The sequence below is a fragment of the Brassica rapa genome, chromosome A10 (assembly GCF_000309985.2).
Source record: "Brassica rapa cultivar Chiifu-401-42 chromosome A10, CAAS_Brap_v3.01, whole genome shotgun sequence".
Lineage (NCBI taxonomy): Eukaryota > Viridiplantae > Streptophyta > Magnoliopsida > Brassicales > Brassicaceae > Brassica > Brassica rapa.
Window position 1 is genome coordinate 11,773,444 of NC_024804.2, and position 14,114 is coordinate 11,787,557.

General features: G+C 38.9%; 1 protein-coding gene and 1 non-coding gene across 4 annotated transcripts; one reads left to right on the plus strand and one right to left on the minus strand.

The window, feature by feature from the left end:
- Nucleotides 1–5,877: 5,877 nt before the first annotated feature.
- LOC117129383 lies at nt 5,878–5,984 on the plus strand. The gene has a single exon (XR_004453032.1). It is a non-coding gene; the product is annotated as a small nucleolar RNA R71 (small nucleolar RNA).
- Nucleotides 5,985–10,498: 4,514 nt separating this feature from the next.
- On the minus strand, nt 10,499–14,032 carry LOC103845120 (zinc finger CCCH domain-containing protein 64). 3 transcript variants are annotated; one of them, XM_009121952.2, is made up of 11 exons: nt 13,836–14,032; nt 13,496–13,769; nt 13,292–13,418; nt 13,084–13,203; nt 12,869–12,986; nt 12,182–12,603; nt 11,815–12,100; nt 11,633–11,726; nt 11,357–11,502; nt 10,874–11,076; nt 10,499–10,768 (listed from the first exon to the last, which is right to left on the minus strand). In XM_009121952.2, the coding sequence occupies exons 1-10, from the start codon at nt 14,007–14,009 to the stop codon at nt 10,948–10,950; spliced, it is 1,890 nt and encodes a 629-aa protein (XP_009120200.2). In that variant the 5' UTR covers nt 14,010–14,032; the 3' UTR covers nt 10,499–10,768; nt 10,874–10,947. The 3 variants fall into 3 exon arrangements, with proteins under 3 accessions (XP_009120200.2, XP_009120199.2, XP_033137639.1); XM_009121951.2 differs by having other exon boundaries at nt 10,499–10,771; XM_033281748.1 differs by lacking the exons at nt 10,499–10,768; nt 10,874–11,076 and adding an exon at nt 11,085–11,154.
- Between the last annotated feature and the right edge of the window lie 82 nt (nt 14,033–14,114).

Consider the following 14,114-nt stretch of genomic DNA (forward strand, 5'->3'; position numbering starts at 1 on the left):
ACAATAAAATAGGGTAAATTCAATAACTAAAGTTTTGCTTCCATTCTCTCCTCGTGCTACCACACTCAAATTTCATATTTGTCAACTTCTACTGTATTATATGATTTATGTATAAGAAGTCTAAGTTTTAATAATGTACATGTTAGCCCCACGGTCGAAGAAACTAAGTAGTAGAATCGACTGAAATTTGTTTTTTATTGTGATTTTTTGTTGGATATAAATAAAAAGGAATCCAATGAAGAGACAAATTAATCAGATCATTTCCCGTTAATTTAACCATCGCTAACAGAAAGAAAGAAAAGTTTGGTTTGGATTAGCTTTTAAAACCGATTCGACGTTTATCATAGTTAGGTGTGGCATACTATAATAGTCCATAACCGTAACGTAACGTCCTATATATGTATGTTTTCTCCAATTTCAAGTAACATATAGACAATCGTTCTTGATTTCAGGGTATCATCAGTTTCGTATATTCTTGTTCTGCTTGTTTTTCATTCCTTCCACAACGTTGTTTTCATATCTTACTTTGTTTGCTTTGGGAAAAAAAAAAGAAAGTTAAAAACCATATGGAACCCGATAACAACAATTCACTTTAATCGATAGACACCGCAAAAGCACCGACGGAAAACATATAGTGCATCTATTTAGACGCATTATTATAGAAGCTGATGTCATTCGATTACGTTGTGCAGTCCAGAGTGAAAATGCAAATATGTCAAAGATTAGGTAAATTGATCACATGTTGACCAAAACCAAAAGTGTATGTATCCACTGATCAAGTGTAAGGATGGATATTTTATCCGTTAAATTTGATTTTATTTGTTATTCATTTCGATTCGATCCAAAAATTCTGGATATCTAAATTTTCGAACCAAAGCAAATACTAAAAATCAGTATCCGCTAAAATCAAAGCAAATCATAAATATTAAAGTTTTGGAAAGCGAATATCCGCTTCGATCCGACAATATATAAATACATGTATGTTTTGATTATATTTAAATGTTTACATGTATAAGTTACATAATTATTATTCTTGATTTAACAAATTCTATTCGCATTATTACTTCTTTTTTTTGAACAACATATTCTTATATATTAAATAGTATATGGCCAATACAAAAATGTTATAAGCCAAGTAGGAGGAATTGAAAAACAAATAACATCATTAGCTTCTTGAAAACTTGATGTTAGGAGTTTTCAAGGCTCCTAAGACAAATGTTGTAGTATAAAAGATTGTCGAACCAGTTCTGAGGGATATCAAAGCACCGAGAATGCAAGTACTCACTTAATCTAAGTGCAACCAATGATTTAGATGGGTTTTAAGCTATGACTAAAACTAAAAAGCAATAACAGAATGATACTTTCTTAACTAAGAGAAAAGAGAACTCATGGGCATAGGGATTAGACCTTGGGTGATCAAGTATCGAACTAAGGATGGCAAATGATCAATCAAACTATCAACCTTAAGCCTAGACACAATTCTAAGCAAGCTCTATGTCTAGATGAATGCTCATTTGCTAACATATCTCAAACATCAAATGTCTTTGGTTGAATAATATGAAAGCAATCATTAATAACAAGTCTATTAGCTATCTTAGCATCTTTAACAACAAATGTCTTTGGCAAAGTATACTAAAAGCCTAGGAGAGTTGTCTCGGGCATTTCATCGAACACCTTTCGGGTGAGAAATGCCTAAGGATCAACAACTGAGTGGCCAACTCAGAAGATGCATTATGATTACTCTACTAGCAAGGAAATATGAATGATCTACACTAAAACATCCTAGCTCTAACCTAATCACCCTTAATCTCCCTAACCCATGAATTCAAAAGGTGATTACTCACTAATCTCCATGATTCCTCTTAAACCCATGTTGGATTTCAGATTAATCATGTAGAGAAATAGATAAGAAATCAACAAGAACACAAGAACATAACAATCAAAATCCAAGAGATGAACTTCTCCAGAGAGTTCTTGTGTATTTCTCCATAGATCAAAAGATAATCTGCCTTGGTGGCTACAAAAGATGTTTAAAACATAGGTTTTCCAAGTGCAAAACGTCCAAAATAAATTGCAAAAAGGTCCCTGAGAAATCATGATTTTCGGCAGCAAAATAACGCGGAGCGACTTGCAGGTGTCGCTCCGGGAAGTCGCTCCAGGGCCGATTTTTGGTGTCTCCGGGCGAGCGGTCGCGAGCGACTCTGGTGTGTCGCTCCAATGGGTCGCTCTGGATCGGGAGCGACCTTGGTAGGTCGCTCTGAGAGGTCGCTCCAGGGTCATCTAAGACTGTTCGGAGTAATGAGAACGCGAGCGACTTCATGGCGTCGCTTTAGGAAGGTCGCTCTGAGAAGTGGGACACAGCGACTTCGTGATGTCGCTCCGGGAGGTCGCTCCCATGCTCGGTTCGTCCAATGGTCACCTTTTCACCTCTTTTGAGCTCCAAATAACCTCATGTGGTACTCCAGTACCTAATATAGACTCATGTATGCAAAATGCAACCTAAACATGTCTAAATCCTAATCTATATGATGAAAATGCTTATGAATGAATGGATAAAACAATGCAAATATGCAAGCTATCAACTCCCCCAAACTTGTTCTTTTACTTGTCCACAAGTGAACTTTCTAGAACTCATAGGGAGAGAGGTTGAAGGTGGGAGCACATAGCCAAAAGAAACACAACTAACACACTCTCTTATTACACTCTAGCTTCTCTAGGCCTATCTTAACTCTTTTTGTTCTTACACTCATCATCAAGCATCCTCACATTCAAATCAACCAACTCTCACATTCATTAAGCACAAAACATCAGGTGAATTCTTGCAAATGGTCAGTTGGTCCAAGTCATTTGGTTGGGTAAGGGAAGGCTTTTATTCAAGTGATTCAAGAGGTTCAAAACATATGATCTTTAAGGTAGTTTACTCTCGAAACAAGTAGCCTTGACATTGCACATAATATATCTAAGAAAGGGATCAACTCATGCATACAATGCTCAATCTCCATTGTTCTACCCTTTTCCCAAACGTACAATTACACAATCATTCTCAAATGTCAAACCCAACTCACATCTCTCACCAAAAGATCTAAGAACTTTAACTCCTTCTCCTTGAAATCTACAAGGGATTTTTTCAGAACCTCAAAATATTTCTTAGCTCCTAACAACTTTGCTAGCCCCCTTTTTTGCTTTTTCTTTTCTTTTTTTTTTTTCTTTTCCTTTTTTTTTTTTTTTAGGCTGGGGGCCAAGACTTTTCAAAACTTGAGCTAGAGGCTTCTCTACTTATCCCAATAAAACAATTCACTTAAGCACAAAGAGTCTATTCTTTTCCTTTTCATTCCTCCCAAATCATAATCACAACACTCACCCCCCCACCTATAGCTAGACAATAGAGTGCCCAATCTAGCAAGAATGAAGATCAAGCATTGTCGTTCCCGATACTCTCAACATTATGCACATGTAAGACTTTCCGAAGAAGGCCTCACTCATCAAACAATGAAAGCTTAAAAGGAGGGAAAGGTTTTGGGAGTGGTCTACCACTAGAGTTTGTCAAAATAAGATTGGCATAAAGGATGTGACAACTCAAGTGTGTATAGCCATGACTCAGTACACAAGGGACCATGAGCAAGAAACATTAAGTTCGTTCAGTTCAAATAAGGTTGTAGTTGGCTTCAAAGACTGAGTTTCAGCAATCAACAAGTTTCAGGAAGAGTTTTCAAGGCTCGAAACATACAAGTCTTTTTGAGAGGTGCAAAAGCTACTCAGGTGCAACGTAGTGTTCTTTACAAGGCATTCAAAATCATTGCTCCCAATGCAAGTGAATGCAACCTATATGCTCTAGACTCTCCTAAAAAAATGCAAATGATGCAGACTAAATGATTGATGATTTTTTTTTATGCAAATAGGTATGCAATGCATGACTCAATGAAACAACATCAAAGCAAACATGATCAAATACTTGGTACCTCCCCCAAACTTGAGTTACACAGTCTCTGTGTTGTCAAGTAGAGAGAGATACCGAAAAGAAGGCTAATATGCAAAAATGAAATGGTATATACAAGGGAGTGTGGTGGTTTACCTTCTATAGGGAATGAGTAGAGGGAGATGCTCCCTCCTCGTCGTCCTCAGGTGGTAACTCTTCAAGATGCTCATCAGCAGGAGTGGCCATCTCTTCAATGTAGAAGGCTTGCCCGAACACAGTTGGTTTCCTCATTTTCCCTTTGATGTCAAAGTGGAGGATGTTCTCTTTACCCAAATGGAGATCAATCGTGCCTTCCTTCACATTAACAATAGCTCCTGCTGTAGCTAAGAATGGCCTTCCTAGAATCAATGGGTCTTGAGCCTCCTCACCCATCTCAAGCACCACAAAATCTGTAGGTATCTCATACCTTCCAATCTTCACAGGGAGGTCCTCTAAGATGCCCACAGGATACTTCACTGAACGATCAGCTAACACCAGAGAGAGTCTACACTTCTTGTACTGAGTGAATCCAAGCTTCTTTGCAACAGACAAAGGCATCAAGCTGACACTAGCTCCCAAATCGCAGAGACTTTTCTCAAATACCATAGGTCCAAGAGCACAAGGTAGTGTGAAGCTTCCTGGATCCTCTAATTTCTCTGGAACATCAAGCCTCTGGATGATGGCATTGCACTCATGGGTAAGAATCATCATGCCTTCCATCTCCTTCTTCTTTGCAGCTACAACATCTTTCAGGAACTTGCTGTATTGAGGAATCAACATGAAAGCATCAATGATGGGCATTGCAACCTGAGCTTCACTCATTTGCTTCTCAAACAGAGCCTTGTATTTCTCTAGCAGCTGCCTCTTGAATCTACCAGGGAATAGAAGTTTGGGTTCATAGGGAGGAGGAACAAAAGAACTTTCACTTGCTGGAGTAACAACTTCACCATCCTTTATTGTCTTCTTCTCTTCTCCAACCTTTCCCTTACCTTTGGCTTCCACTATCTTTTCCAAGATATCGTCATTGATCTTCTCATCAACAATCACCACTTCATCATCTATGTTGATGGCAACCCCCTCACCTAGTTTCTCAGCATCCTTGGTGAGGGTTTTAGGAGGTAACTGTTACCACTCCTAAGGGTGATAGCTTTGGCCTCCTTGGGGTTTTGGTCAGACTTTCCAGGTAGAGATCCTTGCTGGCGATTCTGGTGAGTGTTCATGGAAGCAAACTGATTCTCTAAATTCCTGACTGTAGAAGCAAGGTGAGAGAATTTGTTGTTGAGCTCATTGTAGCTCCCATCAATCTTGGTATGAAGGTTCTTCAACTCATAACCAACATGCTTCTCACTTCTAGTCTGAGACTCCAAGATTTGTTTCAGTAAGGTATCAGTGCTGCTCTCTTGAGGAGCAGAGGAACCAGACGAGGGATTTTGCTGAGGCTGATAGCTGCCTTGCTGGTTGTTTCTTGGCGGATAGCCACTCTGTTGGTTGTTTGGATAGGATTTCTGTTGGTAGTTGTTGTACTGAAAGTTGGGCTCCTTTTTGTACCAGCTACCATTGTTGTTAATGAAACACAACTCCTCTTGACCTTCCAAACCCTCAACCTCATTGACAGCAAGTGGATCTTCCTGCTTGGAGTTACCAACAAACTTCAGCTGCTCTTGGGTGGCTTTTTCAGCAATGAGTAGGTCGATCTTGTCTTCCAAAGCTTTGATCTCTTTCCTCGTCTGCTTATCATCTGTTCTACTGCCTCTGTCGTGGTCTCCACTGTAGACTGCATCACTCTTTACCATGTTGTCAACCAGCTCTTCGCATCCTCCTCAGTTCTCCCCAAGAAGAACCCATTGCTAGCTGTATCCAGTCTGGCTCTGTACTTAGGAAGAGCACCACGGTAGAATGTGCTCAGCAAGCTCTCCTTAGAAAAGCCATGGTGTGGGCATTGAGCTTGGTAGCCCTTGAATCTCTCCCAGGCTTCACTGAAGCCTTCCAAGTTCTTCTGTTGAAAGCTGGAAATCTCGTTTCTCAGCTTAGCAGTTCTTGAAGTAGAGAAGAACTTCTCCAAGAATGCTTTCTTGCAGTCATCCCAAGTGGTGATGGAGTCACTGGGTAGAGACTTCTCCCACTGACGTGCCTTATCCCCCAAAGAGAAAGGGAATAGCTTGAGCTTGAAGGCATCTTCGGACACACCATTGGTTTTAGACAACCCACAGTAGCTGTCGAACCTGTCCAAGTGATCAAATGGATCCTCCAGAGCCAAGCCATGATACTTGTTGTTTTCGATCACGTTGAGGAGTCCTGATTTGATCTCAAAGTTGTTGGCTGCCACAGCGGGTGCTCGGATTCCCAATCTATGACCATGAATGTTGGGGCGGTCGTAAGTGCCAATGGGTCGAGCTGCTCGCTGTTGGTTTGGTGGAACGTTGTTAGCTCCATTGGCGGCAGCATCATCTTGAGGTATGTCTCCCATATCAGTATCCAATCTCAGCAAGTGAGCCTGTTGTTCTTCTTCTCTTCTCTTTCTAGCACACTCTCTCTCTAAAGCTCTAATGTCTGCAGCTCTTGGAACTAGGTTTGATGGACCCTTGCTCCGCAAGTTCATACACCTGTAGATTAAAAGGGAGGTGAAGAAGAATCAGTAACAAAAGAAAATAAAAATAACTTAGTCTCAAGCAAGTGACTAAATCTCAATGTTTAAATCTACTCAGAATTTGGCAACGGCGCCAATTTGATGTTAGGAGTTTTCAAGGCTCCTAAGACAAATGTTGTAGTATAAAAGATTGTCGAACCAGTTCTGAGGGATATCAAAGCACCGAGAATGCAAGTACTCACTTAATCTAAGTGCAACCAATGATTTAGATGGGTTTTAAGCTATGACTAAAACTAAAAAGCAATAACAGAATGATACTTTCTTAACTAAGAGAAAAGAGAACTCATGGGCATAGGGATTAGACCTTGGGTGATCAAGTATCGAACTAAGGATGGCAAATGATCAATCAAACTATCAACCTTAAGCCTAGACACAATTCTAAGCAAGCTCTATGTCTAGATGAATGCTCATTTGCTAACATATCTCAAACATCAAATGTCTTTGGTTGAATAATATGAAAGCAATCATTAATAACAAGTCTATTAGCTATCTTAGCATCTTTAACAACAAATGTCTTTGGCAAAGTATACTAAAAGCCTAGGAGAGTTGTCTCGGGCATTTCATCGAACACCTTTCGGGTGAGAAATGCCTAAGGATCAACAACTGAGTGGCCAACTCAGAAGATGCATTATGATTACTCTACTAGCAAGGAAATATGAATGATCTACACTAAAACATCCTAGCTCTAACCTAATCACCCTTAATCTCCCTAACCCATGAATTCAAAAGGTGATTACTCACTAATCTCCATGATTCCTCTTAAACCCATGTTGGATTTCAGATTAATCATGTAGAGAAATAGATAAGAAATCAACAAGAACACAAGAACATAACAATCAAAATCCAAGAGATGAACTTCTCCAGAGAGTTCTTGTGTATTTCTCCATAGATCAAAAGATAATCTGCCTTGGTGGCTACAAAAGATGTTTAAAACATAGGTTTTCCAAGTGCAAAACGTCCAAAATAAATTGCAAAAAGGTCCCTGAGAAATCATGATTTTCGGCAGCAAAATAACGCGGAGCGACTTGCAGGTGTCGCTCCGGGAAGTCGCTCCAGGGCCGATTTTTGGTGTCTCCGGGCGAGCGGTCGCGAGCGACTCTGGTGTGTCGCTCCAATGGGTCGCTCTGGATCGGGAGCGACCTTGGTAGGTCGCTCTGAGAGGTCGCTCCAGGGTCATCTAAGACTGTTCGGAGTAATGAGAACGCGAGCGACTTCATGGCGTCGCTTTAGGAAGGTCGCTCTGAGAAGTGGGACACAGCGACTTCGTGATGTCGCTCCGGGAGGTCGCTCCCATGCTCGGTTCGTCCAATGGTCACCTTTTCACCTCTTTTGAGCTCCAAATAACCTCATGTGGTACTCCAGTACCTAATATAGACTCATGTATGCAAAATGCAACCTAAACATGTCTAAATCCTAATCTATATGATGAAAATGCTTATGAATGAATGGATAAAACAATGCAAATATGCAAGCTATCAAAACTAAAACGAGATAAAGCATCTGCAGCCTGATTTCTTTCATGGTTGACCGATCCTAAGGAGCAGAAAGGCAACAAGGACATCCAATGGCGAACATCATATAATACATTCGCATTATTACTTATATAAGACATTACATTAAAAGAAGATAAATTTTTATACAATTATAACTTTTTCTTAAATTTTGTGTTATTATAATTGTTAAATAAGTTTAAAATTACAAAATATGTATTTTCACTACTTTTTAATTTTAATTTTATACATCATGCAAAAATAAATATATTTTTTAGAAAAGAAATTTGTATCAATTTTTAAGATTATTTGTATTAATCAAAACGAATGAAATATCCGTAAGTATTCGTAAATCACAAATATCTTCAAAAATCTGGATATTAGATTTGTGTCCAGTCCAAATCAAGTGATCATGTTATTTTAGTAACCATTTTCCCAAGTTGACGATGGCCTTTGGGGAAAATAATATAGAATATATATAGTATTAACTCCTCGTTAACTAAGAGCATGATTAATGAGAAGTTTTTGATAAAATATTTAAAAGCTGGTTTTTAACTTTTTTAGTTAAAAGTTAAGAAATAGTTTTTTATATTTTTCTAAGAACCCCATCCTAAAAACATTCATTAATCATGCTCTAAGACGTCGAGACTGAAAGCACCTTGAGATACTAAAATATAAAGTGAAAGTATCCAAAAGAGACGGAGTTTTATAGAATTATATGCTGTATTGAAACTCAAAAAAAAAAAGATTTCAAACTTGAAAGAAACAATGATTTTTTTTTTATAAAAAGAAAAAAGTTGCATATCGTAAAAGTTTATAAGTCTCAGTTTTTTTTTTCTACTTATAAGTCTTGGTTTATTATATTCATTACACAAGAACGGGGATGAATATGTTAATCACGATATTGTGTTCATTAAGCAGAAGAGTAAAGCCATGCTAATTAATCAACAAACAAAAAAAACAACGTCCCAAAACACGTGGTGAAAGAATCAGTTCCGTTGTCACTAATTAAAGACTACTAAAACGTAATAAAACAAAATTAAAATCCGGATTGACCCATTATTTTCATAACAATAAAAAAAATTATATTTTCTAACGCACCGACAAAAAAGGCCAGCGGTACATTCACACAACTAACAATATAAACCATTATGAAGAATAGTATTGCGAGAAAGAGTGGCGAGAAATGCAGATCGTAGTTTTGGTGTCTTGTGTGGGTCAGTGGGGACAAAGACGATCGATACGACCAGATTTGCGCTTGGGACTTGTCGTTTATTTGTAAGCAAGTGATCGCAAACGACGACGTCAAGTCTTTGTTTCTTTACTGTCCAAACATACGAATATTTTATTCGAATCATGCATATGAAATAGTCCAACACATACGAAAATCAAAATCCCCACGCTTAACAAAAGTGAAACTGATTAAGAAGTGTGATATAATAGTCAAATGTATAGATTAACCTCGAAATCTAAGGTGGTCAAGATATGTATCAAATAATTGTAACTACAAGTAGAGTACCATATCATAGCCTCCCTATATAGAATAATATTAGGCATAATGCGATCTTTCCGAATGATAGCATGATGGTCCGGAAAAACCTTGTCGAGACTCGTGACAATTAATTACTATATACCCACCGATTTAAAATAAATATTCCACTCTGAAGTCTGAACTGGACCCGACTAAGTACAGTACAGGTAATAGTGCTGTGCCAATGCCATTTTATTTAATATTCAGAATTTCCAAAATAACTTAAAAACAAAAACGATTAATTAATCTAAGAAGATGCAGTTAACCTAAATTAATGGAAAATTAAATGGTGGTTGATGTATTTTGTTCCCTCTCACAAAAGGTAGTTGTGCATTTAAAGAGACGGAGACTCAAATCTGAGTAAGCTAGTCTAATTAGTATAAAAATGCAGTTAAGATACATTACCAGAAAGTTATATAGTAGTTGATATGCAATTAAATAGAGATATAGAGACCCTAAACATGGGACCATCAAAGTTTCACTTTCACATTTAAAGGAATGAGAAGGTAAGAGCCATGTGGGTATTAGACAGAATCTATAAACCCTTTACAGAAGGGTTTGGTTACACCAGTTGATGAAGCTTTTCCTTTGTTTGCCTTTACTCATTTGCTAAAGCTGCAACACTAGAGATGCTGCAACACTAGAGATGATGTTTCTCTTCTTTTACCATGTGTTTGGCAACCTCATGTCAAGGTGCCATACTTCATATGTAGAGCTTGAATCTGATTCACTAAAACCAGCTTCACTTTCACTGTTCTAATTACTAATCCGGTTTCACCAAGTGATTATTGATTTACAGCTGAAACCAGAATTAACCAGATACTAACTGGTTATTTGTTTAGACTCTATGAACGAGCTTCTTTTTTAACACCATCTTGGATAATAATGATAGAGATTACCGTAAAGTAGAAAAAAAGGTACTTTGTTTTAACCAACCAACAAGAAAAATAAAAGGGGACCAAGGACAATGACTAGTTTAGGTGAAAAAAAGGTCAAGCACATGCTTCTGCGGTGATCACTCTCTTCTAAAATAGGTACTATATCAACGAAAGTGTTTGCAAGAAAAAGTACACTGTTTAGGAACCTGTTTCTAAACATGGAGAGACCTTTCAATGACGATGGCATCTCATGATCCAGCTCCCGACCTACTGAAAATGTGAAGTAAAGGCGGGTTAGCAGGAAACCTAATTATTTAAACATGATGGAAGATCTTAGAAATTTGGTACTATGCTGGAGCAGCAGCAGAATACCTGAGCGTAGTGGACACTGTCACACTGAGTTAAGCTTGATTGATGCGGATAAGATAACATATAATTCAGCAAGATTACTCAAAAGGGTCAAATTCTTGAAATTGTTTCTTGAAATCTTCAACCAGCTTTGCCTCCTCTTCTTGGCTAATCTTACAGTTTCTCCAGTCTGCTCTATCTGGGATCTTTAGCAACCCTGCTAGGACCTGTAAAACCCAAAGCCATTATCCAGACAGCAAAATATACCTGATGGTCCTGTCTGCAGTACTATCAATGTTATCTATCTAACTAAATACAAAACTTAATTAATATGGCTAGAGCATGCAAAGGTCTCATGTGGATGGCCACTCTGTATTAAGAAGAACATAAGTTGACAGCACGGGGAAGATTTAATCTATGGAAATCGAAAGAAAAGACTTCAGTTATCGCCGGATAATTTCTTAAGTATAATATAAAAGCCGCCTGGTACTGCATAAAATGGTTTACCTCCCGTCCAAATTGTGCAGGGAATACTTCGTTCTCTTCCAGGGTGTGAGATAGCACAGTTCCATCAGGAAGTTCCACATAGAAGAGACCCAAAGCTGCATCGTATTCCTTCTGCAGATACTTTCTGCCCTCGGAACTATCACTAACTGCGACAAAGACAACATAATTTAGTACAAGAACTCAAAATGCAAAGGAAGAACGTAGGTATAGTCTGAGTTGATAAAGTCCAATGATTTGATAAGATAGAGAAGATAAACAACAAGAGATGTAGCTTACACTTTTTCGTCACAAGCTTAAAGCCCAGTTTTTCAGCAGCCAAGCTAAATATATTAGGAAGAAGACGAGCTCTGGATGATGGTACAGGAACAACCTACAGAAAATATAAAAAAAATCAAACTAATGTAAGCAACTTTACAACCCTAAAGATCTACCTGATTTGGAATTGAAACTTTTCTTACCTGGAGGTTAGCATGAGAAACACGTTTAGAGACCAATTCAAAGAAAACTGCATCATTTCCTTGGCTCTTATAACAATTTCTCAGACCATTTCGGTATCTACTGAGCTCTGATTCACCCTCAGGGGACAAAGCCAGAGTATTGGGCAAATGCTCGATTGGGATTATCAATATGTGGTCGTCGACTAGTGAACCTTTGGGTAGAGCACAATAAAAGCTTTCCCCGACACTGACGATTAAATGTGACTCCACACTCGGGCTTGATAGACAAAACCAGCATTCTTTAGACCTGAGAGAAACAAATTTGAAAAAACAATTACTTTCTCAGCCCATAGTCAAAATGACATTTATTCTCTAAATCAGTGAATACCTGTTAGCATTTTCAGATCTGGGCTTCCTTTGTACACTCAAATCTTGAAACTCATGCTTGTAGCTGCACTCTGGGCCCTTTTCACACTTTCCTTTGATGATAAGATCAAGACAAACACCTCTACGACACTGTTCTCTTGCCTCAGCGTTGTGTTGGAAATGGCAACTTTCTCCCCGAGGACAGGATCCTGAGCACACAAACTTGAAACAGAGCTTTTCCCCATCGGACCCATTCTTTTGCCGCTTCGAGACATCGTATCTCCAATACTGTGAATCAGAGGCATCGTCGTTTGACCTCTTCTTCGATTCAGCAGCTCCCTCTTGTAACGTATAAGGACAGAGTGTAGTGTTTGGAGGCTTTGCACTAAGCTCTGATGGTGACATGGTAGATGTTGGTGTAGGAGAAAGTGCATGAAGAAACTTCTGCATACAGGAAAAATGGAGTAACAGTGGTCACGAAAACCCCCCGGCAAAAAAACGCATAAGAGAATGATTCTTGCACAGACTCTGCATCCAAAATATATGGATCTAGGAGGAACCATACATACATACAGCTAAAGAATAGCAATTGATAGCAACGGGTAACTGTCAGTAAAATTCCGGAGGCAAGTGGCGAAACCCAAAACCTAGAGACAAAAGTAATGAACTGCCAAGCTCGTGTGACAGGAGCAACTATCAAAGAACATACCTGTTTGTTTTTGTTTCCAACTTGAGCAAGGCCAAGAAAGCGAGTTACATGACTAGAATCAACATTTAGGTAAGGTTCACGAGCATAGAACACCCCCATGGAACCTGCAATGTGATAACTACCACAAAACACACAAACATAAACAACAAATAAGTTCCAACTTATCAATACCTCCTAGTAACAACAATAATACGAATCTACAAAACCACACATACCGAGGTTTAACTTCCTTAACCAATTCAGAAACATTGGAATCACAAAAAGACGAATCAGAAACATGAGCAGGAATATCAGACTCCTTAGCTCTGTTGGTAACCCCCGCAGGCCACTCATTAGTAAAGACACAAATTAAGGACCAACAAACAATCACTAAAAAAAACATGAAACATAAAGAAACCAATCCAAATTCCCAAAAAAGGATATGTCAAAAACAAATCAACAACTCCAGAATCATCAGCGAGGGCACGAAGAGCATCAACATCATCTTGACTGTACTTGCCAAACTGACCATCAGACGACTCCCTCCCAGATAAGTAAGCAACAGACAAACCTAAAACCAAAATCCAAAATCCAAATCAGCAACGTTCACAAACAAACAAGATAAAGAATTGATTATTTGTAAATCACCATGAAGAGTAAACTTGCCGCTTCCTCTTAACCAAAACAAGTTGTGGCAGACCTCAAGCCCGTCCATCTTAAACCCTTGATTCTCTGCTTTCTTGGCCGTCGCGGAGAGGATTTTGGGGGCGGAGACGCCGTAGTCTCCGGTGAAGTAAGTAGGGATCGGGATTTGAGCTCGGCCTTGGGCGTAATCGAGAAAATCGTCTAGAAGCTCCGGTGAATCGGGGAAGAACTGGCCGACGCAGATGAGTGCGTCGAATGGACCTGCCGATTTGCTAACCTGCGAGAAGAATTGGGATTCGATTAAAACCCTAAGGAAAGGAGGTAGAGAATCAGAAGGAGATACCGATTGGACTCGCTTGAAGAGCTGATTGAGACGTCCGAGAGGATCTCCGCAGAGTAGGATTCTGGGCGCCATTAGTAAGCACTGTGTCCTTGTTACTGTGAGAGAGAGAGAGAGAGAGGAGGCAACGACGGACGGAGCCGAGAGGAGGTTTGGGTTATATGGGCCTTCAGTCATATCTAAAATGGGCTTATGTTAAACGGTTTAACTTAAACCCATCTAAATGTGTAATATATAGTTACCAGTACACAAAACTAGAAACTAAAAGAAAGATAAGGACTA